Source organism: Rhea americana, unplaced genomic scaffold (genome assembly GCF_003343005.1).
Source record: "Rhea americana isolate MKP2758 unplaced genomic scaffold, rheAme1 scaffold_83, whole genome shotgun sequence".
Classification (NCBI taxonomy): domain Eukaryota; kingdom Metazoa; phylum Chordata; class Aves; order Rheiformes; family Rheidae; genus Rhea; species Rhea americana.
The window spans coordinates 1,331,295-1,350,012 of NW_028187012.1; the positions used below are offsets into that span (position 1 = coordinate 1,331,295).

General features: G+C 35.7%; 1 protein-coding gene across 1 annotated transcript in view; it reads left to right on the forward strand.

Annotated features, from left to right (window-relative positions):
- Window positions 1-18,261, forward strand: part of SLC12A2 (solute carrier family 12 member 2) — a 59,520-nt gene extending 41,259 nt beyond the window's left edge. The window contains exons 16-27 of the mRNA XM_085323253.1: window positions 1,146-1,257; window positions 3,991-4,131; window positions 4,374-4,480; window positions 6,577-6,656; window positions 7,795-7,935; window positions 8,705-8,752; window positions 10,471-10,590; window positions 10,762-10,873; window positions 11,393-11,479; window positions 12,516-12,651; window positions 14,252-14,319; window positions 15,287-18,261. Coding sequence (XP_085179379.1) covers window positions 1,146-1,257; window positions 3,991-4,131; window positions 4,374-4,480; window positions 6,577-6,656; window positions 7,795-7,935; window positions 8,705-8,752; window positions 10,471-10,590; window positions 10,762-10,873; window positions 11,393-11,479; window positions 12,516-12,651; window positions 14,252-14,319; window positions 15,287-15,422 — 1,288 coding nt within the window. The 3' untranslated portion in view covers window positions 15,423-18,261. The remainder of the gene's footprint in view (window positions 1-1,145; window positions 1,258-3,990; window positions 4,132-4,373; window positions 4,481-6,576; window positions 6,657-7,794; window positions 7,936-8,704; window positions 8,753-10,470; window positions 10,591-10,761; window positions 10,874-11,392; window positions 11,480-12,515; window positions 12,652-14,251; window positions 14,320-15,286) is intronic.
- The last annotated feature ends 457 nt before the right edge of the window (window positions 18,262-18,718 follow it).

Here is an 18,718-nt window from a genome sequence, read left to right on the forward strand (position 1 = left end):
TAAGACTATATGACATTAAAATTCCTCATTATTTACAAACACTATCTCTTCCATCCTGTTCTATCATTAATAGGAAAAAACAGTCTGACTTCAGAAACTTGTTTGCTGTTGCTCAGCTATCAAGAGCAGAAATTTTAAAACTTTTTTAAGTGCAAATCTAAAGGCTGGCATAAATATTTGGTGGTACCTGTTATCAGTGTTGCAACTTCACTGCTATCTGCTGAGAGTCTGTTTTGGGTTGCAAACTCTCTCATATGAACAAATATTATAGGAAAATTTTTTCCAATTGTGATTTTCTGCTTCTGCTGATGTAGTTTGTGAATGCTCTGCTATCAGTGTGCATTTGGGGTTGCATTGGAAGTACTTTAGTTCTTTCATTTATGAAGGTAGTAGTGTAGAGCTTTTTGATTTGTAAATCTCTTTCCAAAAGAGATACAGAGCTATATGTAAGCCAGTTTTAAGCACACTGGCAGTAGGAGTACTCCTTTGTTACTCTTCTTAGCATGACAGTGGTTTCTAATGTATGACAAAAAGTGTTTTAGATTTTCAAGGTACATCCTAGAACTAACTAGTTCTAGTATGGAAAATGAACTGGAGCTGTTAATGGGTTGAGACAGAACAGCAAATTAGCTTTGGTTTTTATAATCTTCTGAATTGAATAAGAATAGATACTTCAACTTTTAAAACAGATTAGAAAGTTGTCTAGAATAATTACCAGTTGTTTGGCTGTGCCTTCTGAATGATAGTGATAACAAAAGCACAATTCGAGTTTTTCTGTTTGGTAGAAAAGAATCTAAGCTAGAATATGAAAAAAGGTGTGACCTCAAAGAGGTAAAGAAATTCATCGCTCTGACTTAGTCTTGTCTAAATTGTATTTCTTACCTTTTAAAATGTGTAAATTGTCAGACTTAAAGGGATTATTAAGTTTGAAAACAACTAATTAATCATTGGTACACTGACAACTGTGAAAGATTGATCTCTTCCTAATTTAATATCCACACAGGAGAAGTAGTATCCTCATATCCTCTTACATTATATTCTCATGCTCAATATTTTGAAGACATTTTTTGGAGTGAAAATAAGTAAACAAAACTCCACAGGAAATAATTTCTAACTTTTTCTCCCCTCTCCATTCACTATTCCAGACCTCAGTGCTTAATTATGACAGGTGCTCCAAACTCACGTCCAGCTTTGCTTCACCTCGTCCACGCTTTCACCAAAAATGTGGGCTTAATGATCTGTGGCCATGTGCATATGGTGAGTGTATTCTCTCTTTTTATTTTAAAGTTACCTTGGCTTTTTTTACGGAGTTTTTTTTTGTTTGTTTTTTGTTTTTTTTTAAATGAAAAAAGTGCAAAAATTGAAATATACTGTGGAATCTATTTATGTAGGGGTCAGCACTTTCCAGTTAGCGGTACTCTACCTTTAAGGAAACTTTGGAAGTTAATATGACAGTTAAAATAATTGTCATCTGCTTTGCATCTTTCATGCACGTGTAGATAGACTAAAGTCTTGCAAATAGGAGTTGTGTTGTAGGATATGCATRATATGTATGKGAGAGAGGAAACTTAGCAAAATTAATATCATTGATYATTTGGCACTTAAATGCTTAGGAAGTTTTATAGGGGTAATGTGAGATTACAGTCTGAGCCTCTTCTGTCCTTGTGTGCTTCAATCTCATGTACGTATTCATACTTTGGAGAGAGCAGTCAGCAAGAATGACTAGCAGCGTGCAGCTCTCATCCTTGGTGCTATGACATCTGCTGAGGCAACACGGCTTCCTTCAACATTTTCAATATAACTTGCCATTTCTTGGAGTTGCACTGGATATTTTGGAATTTAGTTGAATCATAGAATAGAATCATAGAATCAGTAAGGTTGGAAGGGACCTCTGCAGATCATCTACTCCAACCTCCCTGCTCAGCAGGGTCACCTAGAGCACGTTAGACAGGGTTGCATCCAGGCGGGCCTTGAAGATCTCCAGAGAAGGAGACTCCACCACCTCTCTGGGCAACCTGGTCCAGGGCTCCGCCACTCTCACACGGAAGAAATTCCTCCTCACATTCAGGCCGAACTTCCTGTGCTTCAATTTCTGCCCACTGCCTCCTGTCCTGTCACATGGGACAACTGAAAAGAGTTTGTCCTCGTCCCCTTGACACCCTCCCTTCAGGTACTTGTACACTTTGATAAGATCCCTCCTCAGTCTTCTCTTCCCCAGGCTGAAGAGGCCCAGCTCTCGCAGCCGTTCCTCATAGGGCAGATGCTCCAGCCCTCTGATCATCTTTGTAGCCCTACACTGGACTCTCTCCAGTAGCTCCATGTCTCTCTTGTGCTGGGGAGCCCACAACTGGACACAGTACTTGAGATGAGGCCTCCCCAGGGCTGAGTAGAGGGGCAGGATCACCTCCCTSSACCTGCTGGCMACMCTCTTCCHAATGCACCCCAGGAGACCATTGGCCTTCCTGGCCACAAGGGCACATTGCTGGCTCATGGTCAGTCTGTCATCCACCAGCACTCCCAGGTCCTTCTCTGCAGAGCAGCTCTCCAGCAGGTCAGCCCCCAGCTTGTCCTGGTGCCAAGGGTTATTCCTCCCTAGGTGCAGGACTCTGYACTTGCCCTTGTTGAACCTCATGAGGTTCCTCTCCACCCAGCTCTCCAGCCTGTCCAGGTCTCTCTGAATGGCAGCACAGCCCTCAGGTGTGTCAGCCACTCCTCCCAGCTTGGGATCATCCGCAAACTTGCTGAGGAGGCACTCCATCCCCTCATCCAGATCACTGATGATAAAGTTGAACAAGACTGGAGCCAGTACTGAGCCCTGGGGGACGCCACCAGCCACAGGCCTTCAAATAGACTCCGCGACACTGATGACGACCCTCTGAGCTCTGCCTTTCAGCCAGTTCTCAATCCTGTCTCACTGTCCACTCGTCTAACCCACACTTCCGGAGCTTATCTAGGAGGATGTTATGGGAGACAGTGTCAAAAGCCTTGCTGAAGTCAAGGTACACAACATCCACTGCTTAGGGAACTAACTGAAGTTAGTTCTAACCTATTTAAGTAATCCTTGCCATTCTTTTCCCATGCAAATAGAGCTGATGCAGTTGGCCCTACAGAAGTAGGTAATGGAGGCTAGGGAAAATGCTAGGTTTCCTTCCTAGTGTTATTGTTTCAGGGAGACCAATTGCTATATAGATATTTTCTTATAAATCCTGATGTAAAGTAAACCCTCTTGAGCAGCAAATTGAGTATCAGCTTTAGCCAATGGTTAAAATTTTGCTCTTATCTTTGCAGTAGTATTTATCCCTTTAGGTTGATCCCCTCTTCCCTTTCAGCCCAGCCCCTAACATTTTGCTAACTTTCCTTCCTAGTTTCTGTCGGGATAAAAGGATTTATTCATTTGTTTGGTTTTTTTCTGCATCAATGCAACTTCAGCAGTCCTCTCTTCTTGGAGAGCAGAAAAGAAAAAGTCCCTTTAAAACAAGCTTATGGTCCCTTTAAGTATAAGAACAGAATATATCTGTAAACTTCTAGGCCAGACTGGTGTATTTCAAGGGATGAGGGGGAAGAAGCAAACTGCGAGTAACTGTTCTTCAGAATCACACTGTGATGTGTTCCAGACTTAAGTTGGCTACAGAGAGGCTATTGCATCTCCAGTAAAAAGCTTCATATATAAAATTCACACTCCTCCTCAAATGCTTCTGATGCAATACAAAGTTTCTTCTTAAAATATGAAGTACAAAAAAAAAAAAACACAATCCTAATACACTAAAACATATTTAGCTGCTTTCCTTAAAAATGAATGTGGTCCACTCTATTCTTACTGCTGTTGGAAGTATGTTTAATTTCTGTCGGTGTCTTGGAAAGCAGGAAAGCTTGTTTTGAGGCTCTTCAAGTTTGATTTGGATTCTAGCAGTGAAATAAGAAATGGGGCATTACCACTGTTGATACTCATACTATTAGTTCCTGCTCCCATTTATTTGCTTGTTTCGAAAGGGTCCTCGGAGGCAAGCTGTGAAGGAACTGTCAACTGATTTGGCCAAATATCAGCGATGGCTTATTAAAAACAAGATGAAAGCCTTCTATGCACCAGTGCATGCAGAGGACTTGAGAGATGGAGGGCAGTACTTAATGCAGGTACGCTTGTCTCTTTCTCCTCTCTCTCTCTCTCTCTCTCTCTCTCTCTCTCTCTCTCTCTCGTCTCTTTTTTTTTAATGGAAGTGTTTCTTGTATTGTGCATGTTGAAGTATTTTCATTATGCAATTTTACCTTAAAACTTTGACTTGAAATCTTCTGCATTAAAAAAAAAAAAAAAAAAAAAAAAAACTATAGCTGTTTAAGTAATTTAGGCTTTGAAAATATTTTTGTGTTGTCCTTAGGCTGCTGGTCTGGGTAGAATGAGACCTAATACTCTTGTTGTTGGATTTAAGAAAAACTGGAGAGAAGCTGACATGAGAGATGTTGAAACCTATATCAATTTATTCCAGTAAGTAGAAAATGAAGAAGTGTAGATAATGGACTTRTCAAATGTACTGAAAAGGAACATAAGTCAAAGAGCAACGAATTTTTGCCTAAAGATCTTAGTTATACAAGTTCTCTAAGTTTTCAGTAAGACTCAAATTTTCCATGTTGCTGATCCAGCAATCTTCAATACAGTGTGTGTGTGTGTACATATACATACATACATACATATATATATATGTATACACACACATATACACACACACATATACACACACACACACACACACACACACATATATATATATTTATTTTCCCTGATATGGAAATTAATAAGCAAACATTCATAGTTTCAATATTTTGAGTTTCTAGATAAGAACCCTTTATGTATCTGGAGGGATTTGAGAGGGTGGTATGAGATTTAAGACTTACTGTTTTTAGATTTAGAACTAGTATTTTATGTGTTGGTCTGCTCAATGTATTCAACCATATGTTTTATTGAAAGCAGGGTTTTTCCTACAATTTTTGCACAGATTAAGTGTAAAAAATGAATATAGTCTTATGCCAAAGTTATATGGTCCAGTTAGTGTTCCTGTAAGTAAAGTATTTCTTGTAGTTGATACACAGCACTAGACACACAAAGTAATGCAGGAGCCAATAAACAGATGGGAAAGGAAATCCCAGTGTAGTTTGCCAGTCCTGAAAGGCAGTCTAGTGCTGGCCAAAAACTTTTATAGAATAACTTGTGCTACAGATATGTTTGAAAAAAGCAAAACTTGCTTGTCACACTTACATGTTCTGTTTTGTTGTATGCTACTTAACTGGTTTTAATTGTGCTTTATGCTTCTCCTTTACTGTGGCTTGGGGAAAGAAAGGTAGTGAAGGGGAATTACAAGTAGAGAGTAAAATGTTGGGGTGGGGGAACAATTCTCTCTGACTGAGGAAAAAAGCAGAAACATGAAATGAAGTGGAAAAATAGGGGGCAGTAGGAGTGAGGGAGGAGATGTTTGTTTTGATTTGGAATGACTTGTACTGGAAGAATTCCTATGGCCAAGAAAGTCACGTGGTTTCTCGCATGCATTAAGAAACCTCAGCAGGTAGTAGATGTAGGTCCACTGTATTTTTGGATGGAAAATTATTCTGAAATAYGTGAACAGAAATGTGACTATAGAGATTTGAAAAATTAAATAATGGATTAAAAAAATTCAAAAAACCTTTGCTTCTACACAAACCTTGTTTCTTGCATTTGCTATAGTATATATTGATACTTTGAACACTTCACATCAGATCTTACTGCTTCAGAAAAAAAAAAAAAGTGTTTAATGAGTAAAAGCTCGTGGGATTTCTGTCCATGGAAATGGCATGGGAGTTTCATGAATTGCAACTGTTTGTAATGAGATGTTTACATTTAACGCACTGACAATTAAATGTTAACGCAGACTGTGTGATACGGTTAAGTTCATATTTTTTCTGTTGAAATCTTAGGGTTTGTCCTTCATTTTACTCCGACTTTTACTTAGCTGTTTATTCAGGCTGGTTGCCTGCTTCAGCAGTAATGAAATTTTTCCTCTTAGTCTGTATTTTAAAGGAACAAGTTTTTTTTTCCTCATTGTATATAATGAAAATAGACACATTTAACTTTTCTAATTTGATTTGAAATTACAGCTTCATAGCTCTTTAAGTCTCCAAATGTATTGGAAACACTTCAGGAATTTATAGTTTTCATTTCGAGGAGACATGCCTGAAATAAATTGCTTTTATGGAAGGAAAAAAAAATCAAAATTTATATTTCCCAGTGTATCCTATCATCATCTCTGCAGAACTATGCTAGCTTCTTCATATTGCTTTTTTAATCACTGTTTTATATATTAGAGTGAGAGAGAGGAAATGGAACCGATATCCTTTCTGTATGTTGCTTTTCAGAGTAGAGTGTTCAGTTCACTGATGCAGTTGATTTGGAACTGCAACTGAAATTGTAATACTAATTTATGATTTGGGAGTTTAAATAGCTGTTTGATTTCTGAAATTTTGTTGAAAGACAGTATGTAAAGTAGGTCTTATGGGGGGAAAAAGTTTATAAAAAGGTTTTAACACTGTTTTATTTTTGTTCCCTTTGTGTAGTGATGCCTTTGACATTCAGTATGGTGTCGTTGTCATCCGTCTAAAGGAGGGCTTGGATATTTCTCACCTTCAGGGACAAGGTAAGATTTATTTTGTTTCCTCTAGGGAACAGCTGTTCTAATTTCCTTTTAATATCATCTTATGAAAATGTTAATTGAAGATACCTATAATAAGAATAAACAATGTTCAACAACATGATACAATATATAGAACTATATTTATTTGTACATTGTATGTAGTTGCTTCCCAGTGATTTACTGCTTACTGCCACAGATACAAGAGGCTAGCAAATTGATATGAAATACTTAAGATTCCACTCCAGAAACTAAGAAAGTTCATGTAGTAAAAGTTCCATGGTCCAAGAAAACTGTGGGTCTTTGTTTTTTCTCCTTTCTCCAGACTGCCACTGCTTAGACATGACATTCACTAAGGCAGTATGGCTTAAGTTTGGAAAGGCTTTGTATTTTCAGTGTAGAATACTTGGTTACACTTTTGTAGGAAGTGGTCTTAAACTGACTGGTATAACTTCTGTTGGTTCTCAAGCAGAATAACAAAGGAAGCCCATGAGCTTTGGCAACTGTGTACTGAAATTGATAATGTCTAATTTGACCATAGCCCACTCCATGTAATGTGGCTTCAAAGAGAAAGACTGCTCATGACATGTAGCACATGCTGTGCAGGTGGTACCCTCAGGAAAGAGGGGAGGGTTTTTTCTTTTCTGGAAATGTATGAGCACGTTAGGATTTGGAGGGAAGCAGAGAACTTCTTACTGTGTGCAAGAAGGCAAAGGAGTGTGAGAAACAGCAAGGAGTGGCCCTGCAGCGTGAATGGGAGAGTGCTAGGAAGACCAGGAAGTCATGACTCAAAGGTGTCAGAGAAACTTACTAGTATCTGCTGGGGGTAGGGGGTGAGTTTACTTCAACCCAGACAGCAGGGACGGGATGCCCAAAAACCTAGGAAGGAAGTAGCAGAAAACTGACGATATTTTCAGAGGAGGCAAGTCTTTGTACTTCAGTGCAAATTTTTTGTTCATTCCTTGTTCCTTCTTGTTTGTTTCAAGGTTTTTGTTCTGTTCATAGCAGGTCAGTTGTAATAGAATTTACCCAACTGTGAACAGTCTCAGTTATAATCACATACCTCTGTTTGATACCATTTGGAACAAATGAGTGGTTTATAATGTGGGTTTGCTTTTAATTTATTTATTTTTCTTCCTCGAAGAAGAGCTACTGTCATCCCAAGAAAAATCTCCATGTTCCAAGGATGTCATAGTAAAAGTGGATTATAGCAAAAAGACTGAGACGGACACTTCTATAGCTTTTGCTCCGTCATCCAGTGAAAAAACTCACGTTCTGCATAAAGGTAACTTTCTAGTTAGCAATGACATTCTCGTTACTTCTCTCTGCTTCCCTTTTCATGGGGTTATTWCTTAAGGGGTGTCTGTGTCCGTGTGTATGTGTCCGTGAAACAAACTTCTCGTGCTTTCCTAGCCATTGATGTCTAATCACTTAAATATCTCGTTTTGGAACATACCACTGTATAAAATCTTTAAGATCCAAGCTTCTAATTAAAACAGTTTGTGGACTACAAACCACATGGGATATTTTTAGTTTGGTTTTAATTTGTTTAGTTAATGAGATTGGGTGGCACTAAAAATTGATTGGGAATCAGGCTACAAACTTACATATTAAACGTCTGTTTTTTCTTTAAGGCTGCTAAGTGTAGGAAGGATTTTTTTTCATCTCAGATTAGTTTATTATACACCTATTAAAAGCCAAAAATAATTCAGGTCAGGAAACTTTGACATTACAGTAACTTTCTTTTTGTTCTTTTTAAAGAACAAGGCTACAGTGACTTTATAGTTAAGTGAGAAATGTGGTTTCTTCACTGTCCCCGCCCCTTCCCCTCAACTCCCTGAAGTTCTAATCATTCTCCGGACATGGTAGACTGTATTTGTGTCCCTTTTCATATGAGATAACATTTCATTCTACACCTTTGTTTTCCAAGTTTTACAGGGTATCTTTTTTTTTTTTTTTTTTTTTTTTTTTTTTTTAATACACACAAATTGTGTTTTCATTAACATCACAAAAGAAATTAACCTTTTTATTTTGTATCTTTAAACATTTTCCAGAGGAGGACGAGGATGGAAAGACTCCAACACAACCACTGTTGAAAAAAGGCAGGCATTTTCCACCTTTTTGTGTTAAATCATTCACATTGTTAATTTTGGTTTTCCTTTCATGCTCCTTCCTCTCTCCCTCACTCTTTCCTCTCTCTTTCTTCTCTCTCTGCATATATAAATATATATATATATATATATAAAAATAATAATAATAATGTGTGTGTGTGTGTATGCACACACATACTATTATCACACATATGAGAGAGTGAGAGAAAATATCAACCATACAATATTAGTTTGTTTCTTTGTACTTGAGTTGAAATACAGTTCTTTTTCAGAGATTAAGCTGTGGCAAAATTAAAGTTTATGCAAGTTTCCTGATCAAGGTGTTGCTCAAAGAATTCCACGTGTCTAAAATATGAATGCTGGATTTTTTTCTTCTTTTCCTGAACTTTGTTCTTTATAAGTGACATTTGCAATGTATTCAGGAGCTTGCTTAGTTCTTATAGTCTCAAATATCTTACTGGGTCTTTGATTGATTTAGGAGTAAGGGAAAGGTTCTCCAGTGTTATACTCCCAAGTGCTGCCTTAGTCTAGTCAGTGTATCTACAGCCATAGTTATTGCAGTATTTGAGACTGTTCAGTAGCTTGAAAAACAAGAGATAATATAGCCAGTCAGTGAGATTAACATCTGAAACAATGAAAACTGTGTTTTTTGGTTTTTGGGTTTTTTTTGAATAATTACTTCAGAGATGAATTTAGCAGTTTTAGGGTTTATTTCAGGCTTTTATGAGAGTTAAGTGATATGTTTGCTTCATTGACAATTTTTTGACATTTTTTTTGTAATTATAAAAGCTAGAAACTATTATATTTTAGTAATGAAAACTGAGATTATGAAGATAGGTTGGAAGAAATCCCAGTATGCAGTAAACTAGAATGCTTATTTAAGTCACGTCACAGATGTACTATAAATTTTAAAAACTCCTCATAGAATAAGGACCGAGATGATATCAAATTCCTGCCTCTTGTTCAAACTTAGATTTGAGCTAAAGGAAAGGAGTTTGATTTTTTTTTTTTTTTTTTTTTTTTGCATAGCTTTAAAAACATTTGCACATATTAATCTCATTGAAACTACCATCATAGTCGTCTTCTGAAAACTATCTATGCAGTAGATGGCAATAATTGTCTTGGTACACAAAACAGTCTATATTGTAGTTCAGAACCTTGCACATGCAAAACATTACTTCCTGCAGAGGGTAGAATTCCAACAGTTAGTTCTAGCTTTTCTTTTGACCACATGCTTAAAGAAAAAATGGATTTAAGAAATGAAGAACAGTGTTTCAGAGAGGATTCTTTCTTATAAATGTCATCGTGCTTGATTAAAGTAATAGAAAATTAGAGTGTACCTGTATTTTAAAGGAAGTAAGATCTTTGTCAGATGCAAGAGGTAGTAGCACCAGCACATTGTCTAATGCTCTGAAGTATGTATGTGATGCTAATTTGTAGTCGTTTGATTTTGCAAATCATTTATTTGACAAATGTCTGCTAAATGGAGTTCTTAATCTTTAAGTGCTGAACGTGTGGGTTTGCAAAGTTTTTAAATATTGCTTAGTGTATATTCAGTCAATCAAAATCAGTCTTGGGGAAAAAAAGGTTTATTTTTTTTTAACTTAAACTTACAGATATTACAAAATGTTGATATTAAGATGTTGCATTTGATTTCTGGGATTATTAAGCAAAACATTTTAAAAATAAACTGGTTGGTTGTTTTCCAGATCTGAAGAGTACATCTCCTTTAAACTTGGCTGACCAAAGACTTCTTGACGCTAGTACTCAGTTTCAGAAGAAACAAGGCAAAAGCAATATTGATGTCTGGTGGCTCTTTGATGATGGGGGTAATGTTTTTTTGTACTWTAACAACAAGTTAAAAWTTTTTTGAAATTATTTTAAATTAGTTGTTAATAGATATCTTTCAGTCAATTCATATGTAATTACAAATTTGTAATATTAAACTCTTAGAAATTGCTGTATTTTTGATACATTCCTAAACTCTGGTCAAAATGCAGGTTTGACACTATTGATTCCCTATCTTCTTACAACGAAGAAAAAGTGGAAAGATTGTAAGATCAGAGTGTTCATTGGTGGAAAAATAAACAGGATTGATCATGACAGAAGAGCGTAAGTTTACCTCTTAAAAATTTCATTTAAATGCAATTTAAATGAAACTTAATGCATCATAGATGACTTTTTCTTACTACTAGCTTTCTTCCAGTTGTTTAGAAGCGATTTGACCACATTCCTCCTTCCCTAAGAATACTTCTATTGCTCCCAGATTGTGTTGGATGAGATGATTCCTCAAGCTGTGCTAATTCTTCTGTAGCATTAACACAGGCATTTTCTTTGTTCCTCAGACATATTCTGAGGTTATCTTTAAAGGAGGGTTTTTCGTCTTTCTTTAAGCTTTTAAATGTTTCCCCTAAAGCATATTGTTGATCCATAGCAGTATGCCAGGTCTGTATAACCTAGTACTACACAAAGAGGTCCCCCTTGCCTTTTCTCTATGTCTACTGCACTTAAATTGCTTTTTTCTTTTCTTTCTTTCAAACTAGTGCTTTCAGTACTAAGTTCCTGTCTGTTTACCCTGTGAAATAATTTAGAAATACAATAACTGTATTAAGGCTTGTTTTTCTGACACAGAATGGCTACTTTGCTCAGTAAATTTCGGATAGACTTCTCTGACATCATGGTCCTCGGAGATATTAATACTAAGCCAAAGAAAGAAAAGTAAGTCTCATAAAATACTGTTTGTTATTGAGTGTCTTGATGTCTATCATAAATACAGAATATATCATTCTTTACTACATAAAAATATTGATAGACTCCATAACAGTGTTTTAGCAAAATGCAGGAAATGAACTAAGCAATAATTCCTGTTTCCGATCTAGAACTTTGTATTTTTCTTTTTCTTTCATTTTTAAACTCTAGCTTTTAAACTCTAAAGGTAGATATAGAAAAATCCAATTTGTGTAGTGCAATATTCTCTAAACAAAGGAAGATTACTCTCAAAAGTTTAAATGGTCTTAATTTTTCTTGGATGTTTAGTTTAAGATAAAGCTTGGTCTTTAAAAAGCCTTTGTGTGCACCAACCCTCCACCAAATGAATGTGTATACACACACACACACACATGTGTGTGTGTGTATGTATATATATAATGTATAATGTGTGTGTGTGTATACACACACACATATAGTTGTGACTTTTAAGTTGTGAGTTTTAAACTGCATGGGAATGATTATACATGTGATACTCCGATTTTCAGCAAACAATGTGAATTTTAGATGGCTTCTGTTACAAATAGTTTTTTGATAGCAGAATGTGTCTATAAAACATAAAAATATCAAGATGGCTAAAGATGATCTCTTTCCTTCAAGTATTCTGTAGTATACTGAAGTTGCATATATTTCCAGACAGATTTTTTTATATTATATCCGAATAATTGGAGTTTACGTTGAGTCATGCAAATTAGGAAATAACTGTTCACAACTTTCACAACTTGTTATGTAAATGCTAATATGAACAGTTAAAGCTTCAATAGTTTTCCCTGATTATAATGTCTACTCTTAACTTTGGTATGTGCTTATGCAAGTAGTTGATTTGATATTCTGTATGCAAAAAGGAGTGAAAATTTTTCACTTCATTTTATTTTTGCATAGTAGTAAAACTTACTTTCCTGTAGCAAGAAAGTCATTGCTGATGTATAGGCTTATTAAATCTGTATTAAATCTGATTTAACATGGCTGTTCACTTTAATCCTTTCAGTATTGCAGCTTTTGAAGAAATGATAGAGCCATTCAGACTTCATGAAGAAGATAAAGAACAGGAAGCTGCAGATAAAATGAAGGAGGATGAACCTTGGAGGATAACAGATAATGAACTCGAGCTTTACAAAACAAAGGTTCATTTTTCTTTAAACTGCTATGTTAAATGTTGTCAAATACATCATGGTCTCACCCCTGGCCTCCTATTGGCATTTGTGGATGTCATATCAATGAGCTGACCCTTGTTATGCACCCTCTTTCATATCTACTTTTATGAATAGCTGGTGGAAAGCACCATCTAAAACCATTTAGGTAGCTCACTGAAGGGAAAAAAAAAAAAAGAGAGAAACGAAAAGAAATATATTTATAATATGTACAACATGAGTTCTATGAATGTGGGCCTAAACTGCTTTCGTACAGTTTTAGTCAGTTGTTCATTGATTCTTGTGTATGTAAGATCTTTAACTAGAGACCAAACTGCCTTCTTTCACTTCATTATTTAAGTATATGTATATAAATGTGTGTGTGTCTATACATACATACATACATACATACATACATACATATATATATATAGTTGTTGTGTTAAGGAGCAATTAAAGGTTTGACATTTTTCCCAGTCATGCACTATAGAGACATCAGTCATTCCTTCTGTATTGCTTCTATGGGGGAGACTCATGCAGCATCCTGCAGCAGGATGCAGATACAGGGAGGCATCTAAAGAAAGACTAGTTAATGATTCAGTTATCTGAAGTTTTTCAAGAAGTGATGTTTCTGAGTGTATTTCACTCTTCTCTTTTTCTTCCTGCCCGGATTTGTATATCTTGCATGAAGACTTGCAGTAGAGAAGCAACTGGAATGGCTGGTGGCTCTGCATTATAAGTGTAAAAAAGCAGGAATCTAAGATGTAGGCACAGATTGACTAGAAGCTGATGACAAGATACCTACTTATTACAAGAGGTACAAAGGAAAGGAAGAATTTATAGTTAATAAACTAGTTAATAGTCTTGTTGTTCCTGATGTCCACAAACAGCCTCAAAATTCTTTTCAGTGAGATAACTGCAGTGATTCATTGTCTGCTGATAGCTTGTTTCTGCAGATATTAGCCAGCAGAGCTTAAAGACTTCAGCTGATCTGAGAACAGTACTATAAGAAATGGTTAATCTCAAACATTTGCTGAAAGAAGCATTAAAGTTGATCTGAAAGAGAAACTGAAAGTGACTGTATGAATACAACCTTAACAAGTCATCAGTAGTCGGACATGGAGAGCTACTTAAGATTCTAAAAAAGGACAGAGTAGTATAAAAAGGAGGTCCATTATGGAGGGAGGCTTGGCAAACGAAGGTGGAGCTTCACTTCTGCAACCCTTGCTCACCACTAGCTTACAGGCAATGGTTAACTTTTAAGGATGTTTAGGGGAATTGCTTCCAGCAGCTGTGGAGGATGATATCATTAATAGAGGGACTATCTTAAAGTTTAGTTTAGCTTTTGTAGTACTTGGTTTATTTGCACATCTTAAGCTTAGCACTTTTTTTTTTTTCCCCTCAAGGCCCTGGAACCCTAGATGGTTCAGAAAAATGAAAAAGTTATCAAACTGAGGGAGAAACACATGTTTTCTATTAATGACACATACCAATTGATTGTAACTCCGTTCTTCATGTTTCTTGAAAAAATGAACTTTTCTTAGAGTTTTAAGTAAGTGAAAAATCTTCCTAACAAGTTTCATTTTAATTGCAGACTTATCGCCAGATTAGGCTAAATGAGTTGCTTAAAGAACATTCAAGTACAGCAAACGTAATTGTTATGTAAGTAAAGGATTTTTATAGTTATCGTAATTGATACAGTATTGGAATTTGAACTGTGAATATATGTTAATACAAGTTAGTAAAAAGATGCTGCCTTGGCAATAAAGCACAGACATACTGAAGTAAGTTTCTTTCCTGGAAGGGATTTATTAGCAATGCAGATCTACTACAGCAATGCATACACAATGGCCTATGTGGCTTCATGCTTCTAATGCGTTACTTCAGATGACTAACTCTACATCTGTAATGCAGCTTGGGATTCTCACATTTCCTCCATGCTTGAGTGCCAACTATTCCCCTCTTTTTCAAGTCCTTCCTTTCAAGTCTGCTTTTTCTAGGATATATCTCTAGATAAAGTTACCTCTGATCAACATTGTTATCTGCTGATATATTTCCATGGAATTACTTTTTCTGTAAAGAAGCAGAATGCAGATTGCAGGTTCCTCACTGCTCTTTTTCAGGAGCCAGTTTGAGCTGCATGAACTAGCCAATGATGTTTGAGCAATGCATGTAAACTTAAGAGTAGTTTTTCAAAAGGCAGCATACCACATGTTTTGCAAGGATTGTGCAAAGAAGGGTAATTTAGCACCTGAAACAATTTAGCACACTGAAACAATTTCAGCAAACTGAAACAATTTAGCACCATAAGTAAAAGTTGTATTTTAAAGACTTCGAAGAGTCTTAAAACAAACTTACTCCAACTGAGGAGAATTCTCTGTGAAGCTTCCTGAATATAAAACATTGCTAAGAGACCAGAAGTCAGGTGTTAGTAGGTGAAGGCCTGTGGTACTTGAGATGTGAACTCTTCAATTCATTAACTGATTTCTGAGGTAAAAAGTAAAAACCTAAAAAGGACAAGAAATTTATAATATCCCCTCTTTGCAGAATCGTATTTACATCTCTGCATKGTATAACCTCTACCAAGTTTTTCTAATTTCTTTTTTTTTTTCCCTCTTGTGGATTATAGGAGTTTGCCAGTTGCACGAAAAGGTGCTGTTTCTAGTGCACTATACATGGCCTGGTTAGAAGCTCTGTCTAAAGATCTGCCACCAATTCTTCTTGTTCGTGGGAATCATCAGAGTGTTCTTACCTTCTATTCTTAAGAGTACTGCAAATGGGACAGCTATGATGAAATGGTACTTCAGTGACCAGAGGAGTGACTGAGATGTTCTATAGATTATTAACATCACAAAGGCAAAAAGTGACTCTTCTTTCACTATTTCACTGACTTGAAAGCACACAAGGAAAGTCACTGTATTTATAAAGTTGTGACATCTTCAGTTTTATTCTAAATCTTCTGTAATTTAATCTTGCTTAATGGGGGAGGATTCCTTGTTAGACTGAAGAACAAGATGAGCTTTTTCTTTGCTATTTGAATAGCAGCAATAAAAGTGTTTTATTTTTGATCAATGAAAGGATTATAGATTTATAAAAGCCTTTTAGCCTTGAGGTGCCTTCTGAAATTAACCAAATCTCATCCATACATCCTATTTTGTAAATTTATATAGAATGTCAAAATCTGCCTTCAACTAAGAGTTTAGGTCAGACTTCCTTTAGTTTCTAGTCTCTTCCATATTACAATAAAAATGAATGCTGCTTTTCAGTCTTCCATTGAGCTATTAGTTCTTAGTACTGTATGTTTTCTTGTTGGGTTTTTTTTTTTTTTTTTTTTTTTAATATATCTGTTAGATTTAAAATAAAGGTGAAGATTGGGGCAGGTCAGCTGGAGTAAGACAAATTCCTGATGTTATTGTCAAGACTGTGTACTACTAAATTTTGTAATAGTTAAAATAAAACTAATTGTACTAGCTGGGAGGATCCTTTTCTGAAATTTGACATTGTGTATTTCTTTGGCATTAGTGTGAGGTACACTGCTAATATTAGCTACCTTGGTGAAGGTGTGTCAGTCTTTTGCTCTGTACTCTAACAAGATACTGGATTAATATGATAGGCTGAGGCCATTTTTCTCATTTAAAAACAGTAAGGAAACAGAGACCTGTCCTAGCTCTTGGCCTTTTACATTTTGGTATCACTTACAATTTATTTTGAAACAAAACTCAAGTTAAGGCTTGAATGAGGAAAATATGATCGATGTGATGCCATCTAACAGAAAACAGTAAACACTATGTGGAATCTTGCTAGGCCATCCAATATTAAATACAAAAGCTAAAGTTCTCTTGCATTTTTCAACAGATAGTTAAAAGGACCACTCGTTACTAGGGGAGATGTTTTTAGGTCAATTCATTCAGTTGTCAGCAAATACACCTAGTCTTATTTAATAATAACTCAGGTTTGATCATCTTGCAATTTAACTTTATTCCATACATCCTATTTTATACATTTTCTATGTTTAATAAAGAAACTGCCAATTTTATGTGCCCTTTCATTGTATGTTTTGACTAGTACATAATTTGTTCTGCTATAAACACCTACACAAGAAATTTCACTTAAGCCTATATACAAAAGTTAGTAATGTGAACTATTTTTAAAATTCTTGTATATTTTGGATAGAAAGGATTGCCTAAAAACATTTCACAAGCTTTTGATATTAGTATTSGACCAGTTACTGGCTCAGTTTACCAATGCTTCAGTGGCTTTCATTTAAGGATGCACAGAAAATGTGTATTTTTATGCTAAATGCAAGATCAAATTGAAATATTGTAATACCTTTTGAAGGGCAAATCAGTTAGTTACTATGTCACAAGATAGAGCTGTAAGTTCTTATGATACAAGATAAAAATATTCTATGTAGTACAGTATGCGCTGTGGTTAGATCATTGGTAAACTGCAAAATAATCTGGTTTTTGGTTTTGCTGCTGGTTTCTATCAATTGGATTTGAATCTATTGAATCATTTCACTTTTTAAAAAAGAGAAACAAGCCATTAGGTTTTGCTGCTAAGTGTGAGGTAACTGATGCCAGCCTGGAGCCATCTTGTTACGATAAACATTGTAATAGGACAGTTTGCAGTAAAAGCGCTGTTTCTTTGTGGGTGAAGAGGGGAGAGTGGTGGGAATCAAACTTAACCCTTGTGTCTATTACAGGTTTTGCAGTGGCTGTTGGGAGTGAGGATGTCACATTATGAATATGGAATCATTGCCATTTTTCTCTTTGTTTAGTGAGTTTTGGGGTTTTTTTTGTTTTGTTTTTTAAAACAGATGGACAGTAAGGCATGGACTTAGTGCTGCTATCTTAAAAATGTGCACAGGTACACTTATTTAAAAGGTTTTTTTGCCCATTCAGGAAACCATTGCTTGTGATCTGTAACACAGAAACCAAATGAATTGTGTGTATACATGCATATATGTGTATAAAATTATATAAAATATATCTAAATATGCATATAGGGATGGGGAGGGTAATGTCTGTGAAATAATGTAGGATGCTTTTCACATATGCACTCTGAGAAGTCCACTAACGCGAGACACAAGGTCAAGTTTCAAGATTGAAGTTTTAGTGTAACAAATAATGGTAATTGTTAGCAACATATGTCAGTTAGTGGTAGTCACTCCTCCAATTTCTGCTTTGATTTTGACGCCAAATAGAGTTATGTTCCAATCATTGTTAATGACTTGAAAAATGAGATATCACTGACACATGGCAATTCATAACTTCTAGATTAGGTTTCTTTGTATGGGTTTAGAAAAACAGCAATAGCTGAAGAAATCAATWATTTATTTATTTGTTCACTTATGTTTGTACTTAGGTTTCCTTTTACATATGTTCTTTTTATATGCTTTTTCTGATATATTTAAAAATAACTGAAAATAATTTAAAGATCTGAGCGTTAGTGGGTAATGATCCACTGGGTTTGAAGATGTAATGTTTGATACTGTACTGTAACTGTCACACACGGATGCTTTTCTAATGTTTTAACGTAACTATTGCAGTTACTACTTTGTACTGAGTGTCACTGCAATAAAAGGAAGTGAATTCAATACAACTGTCTTGTCTAACAAAGCCTTTTTTATTGGTGGGAGAGGGGGAATCAGTCATAAATTAACCCATTAATGCAGAAAATAGTTCCCAATATGTGAGTCTGTGTATTGCATGCATCTGATGTTGTTCACCTCTATTGTGGAATTCACTGATGACCACTACTAAGTCTTAAAGCTGTTCAGGTGACTAGGATGAGACAACTGTTTTGCTCTTCAGAGGAATGCCTGCGTTACTGAATTAGGAATAGTGTCGGTTGTGTAAGAAAAGGAAGGCTTGTTTTGCTATCTCCCCAAAATTTCTCATGACTTGCTAGAAGATACACGCATACTTCCATGTGTTTTTATGTGGCATCAAAGCCATAGTAAGGCAAATTTGATCTTTATTTCATTATCATACATTAAACTTTGATTAAAAAAAAAAAAAGCTGAAGAATGTAAGCTTAAAACAAACGTGTTTCTAGA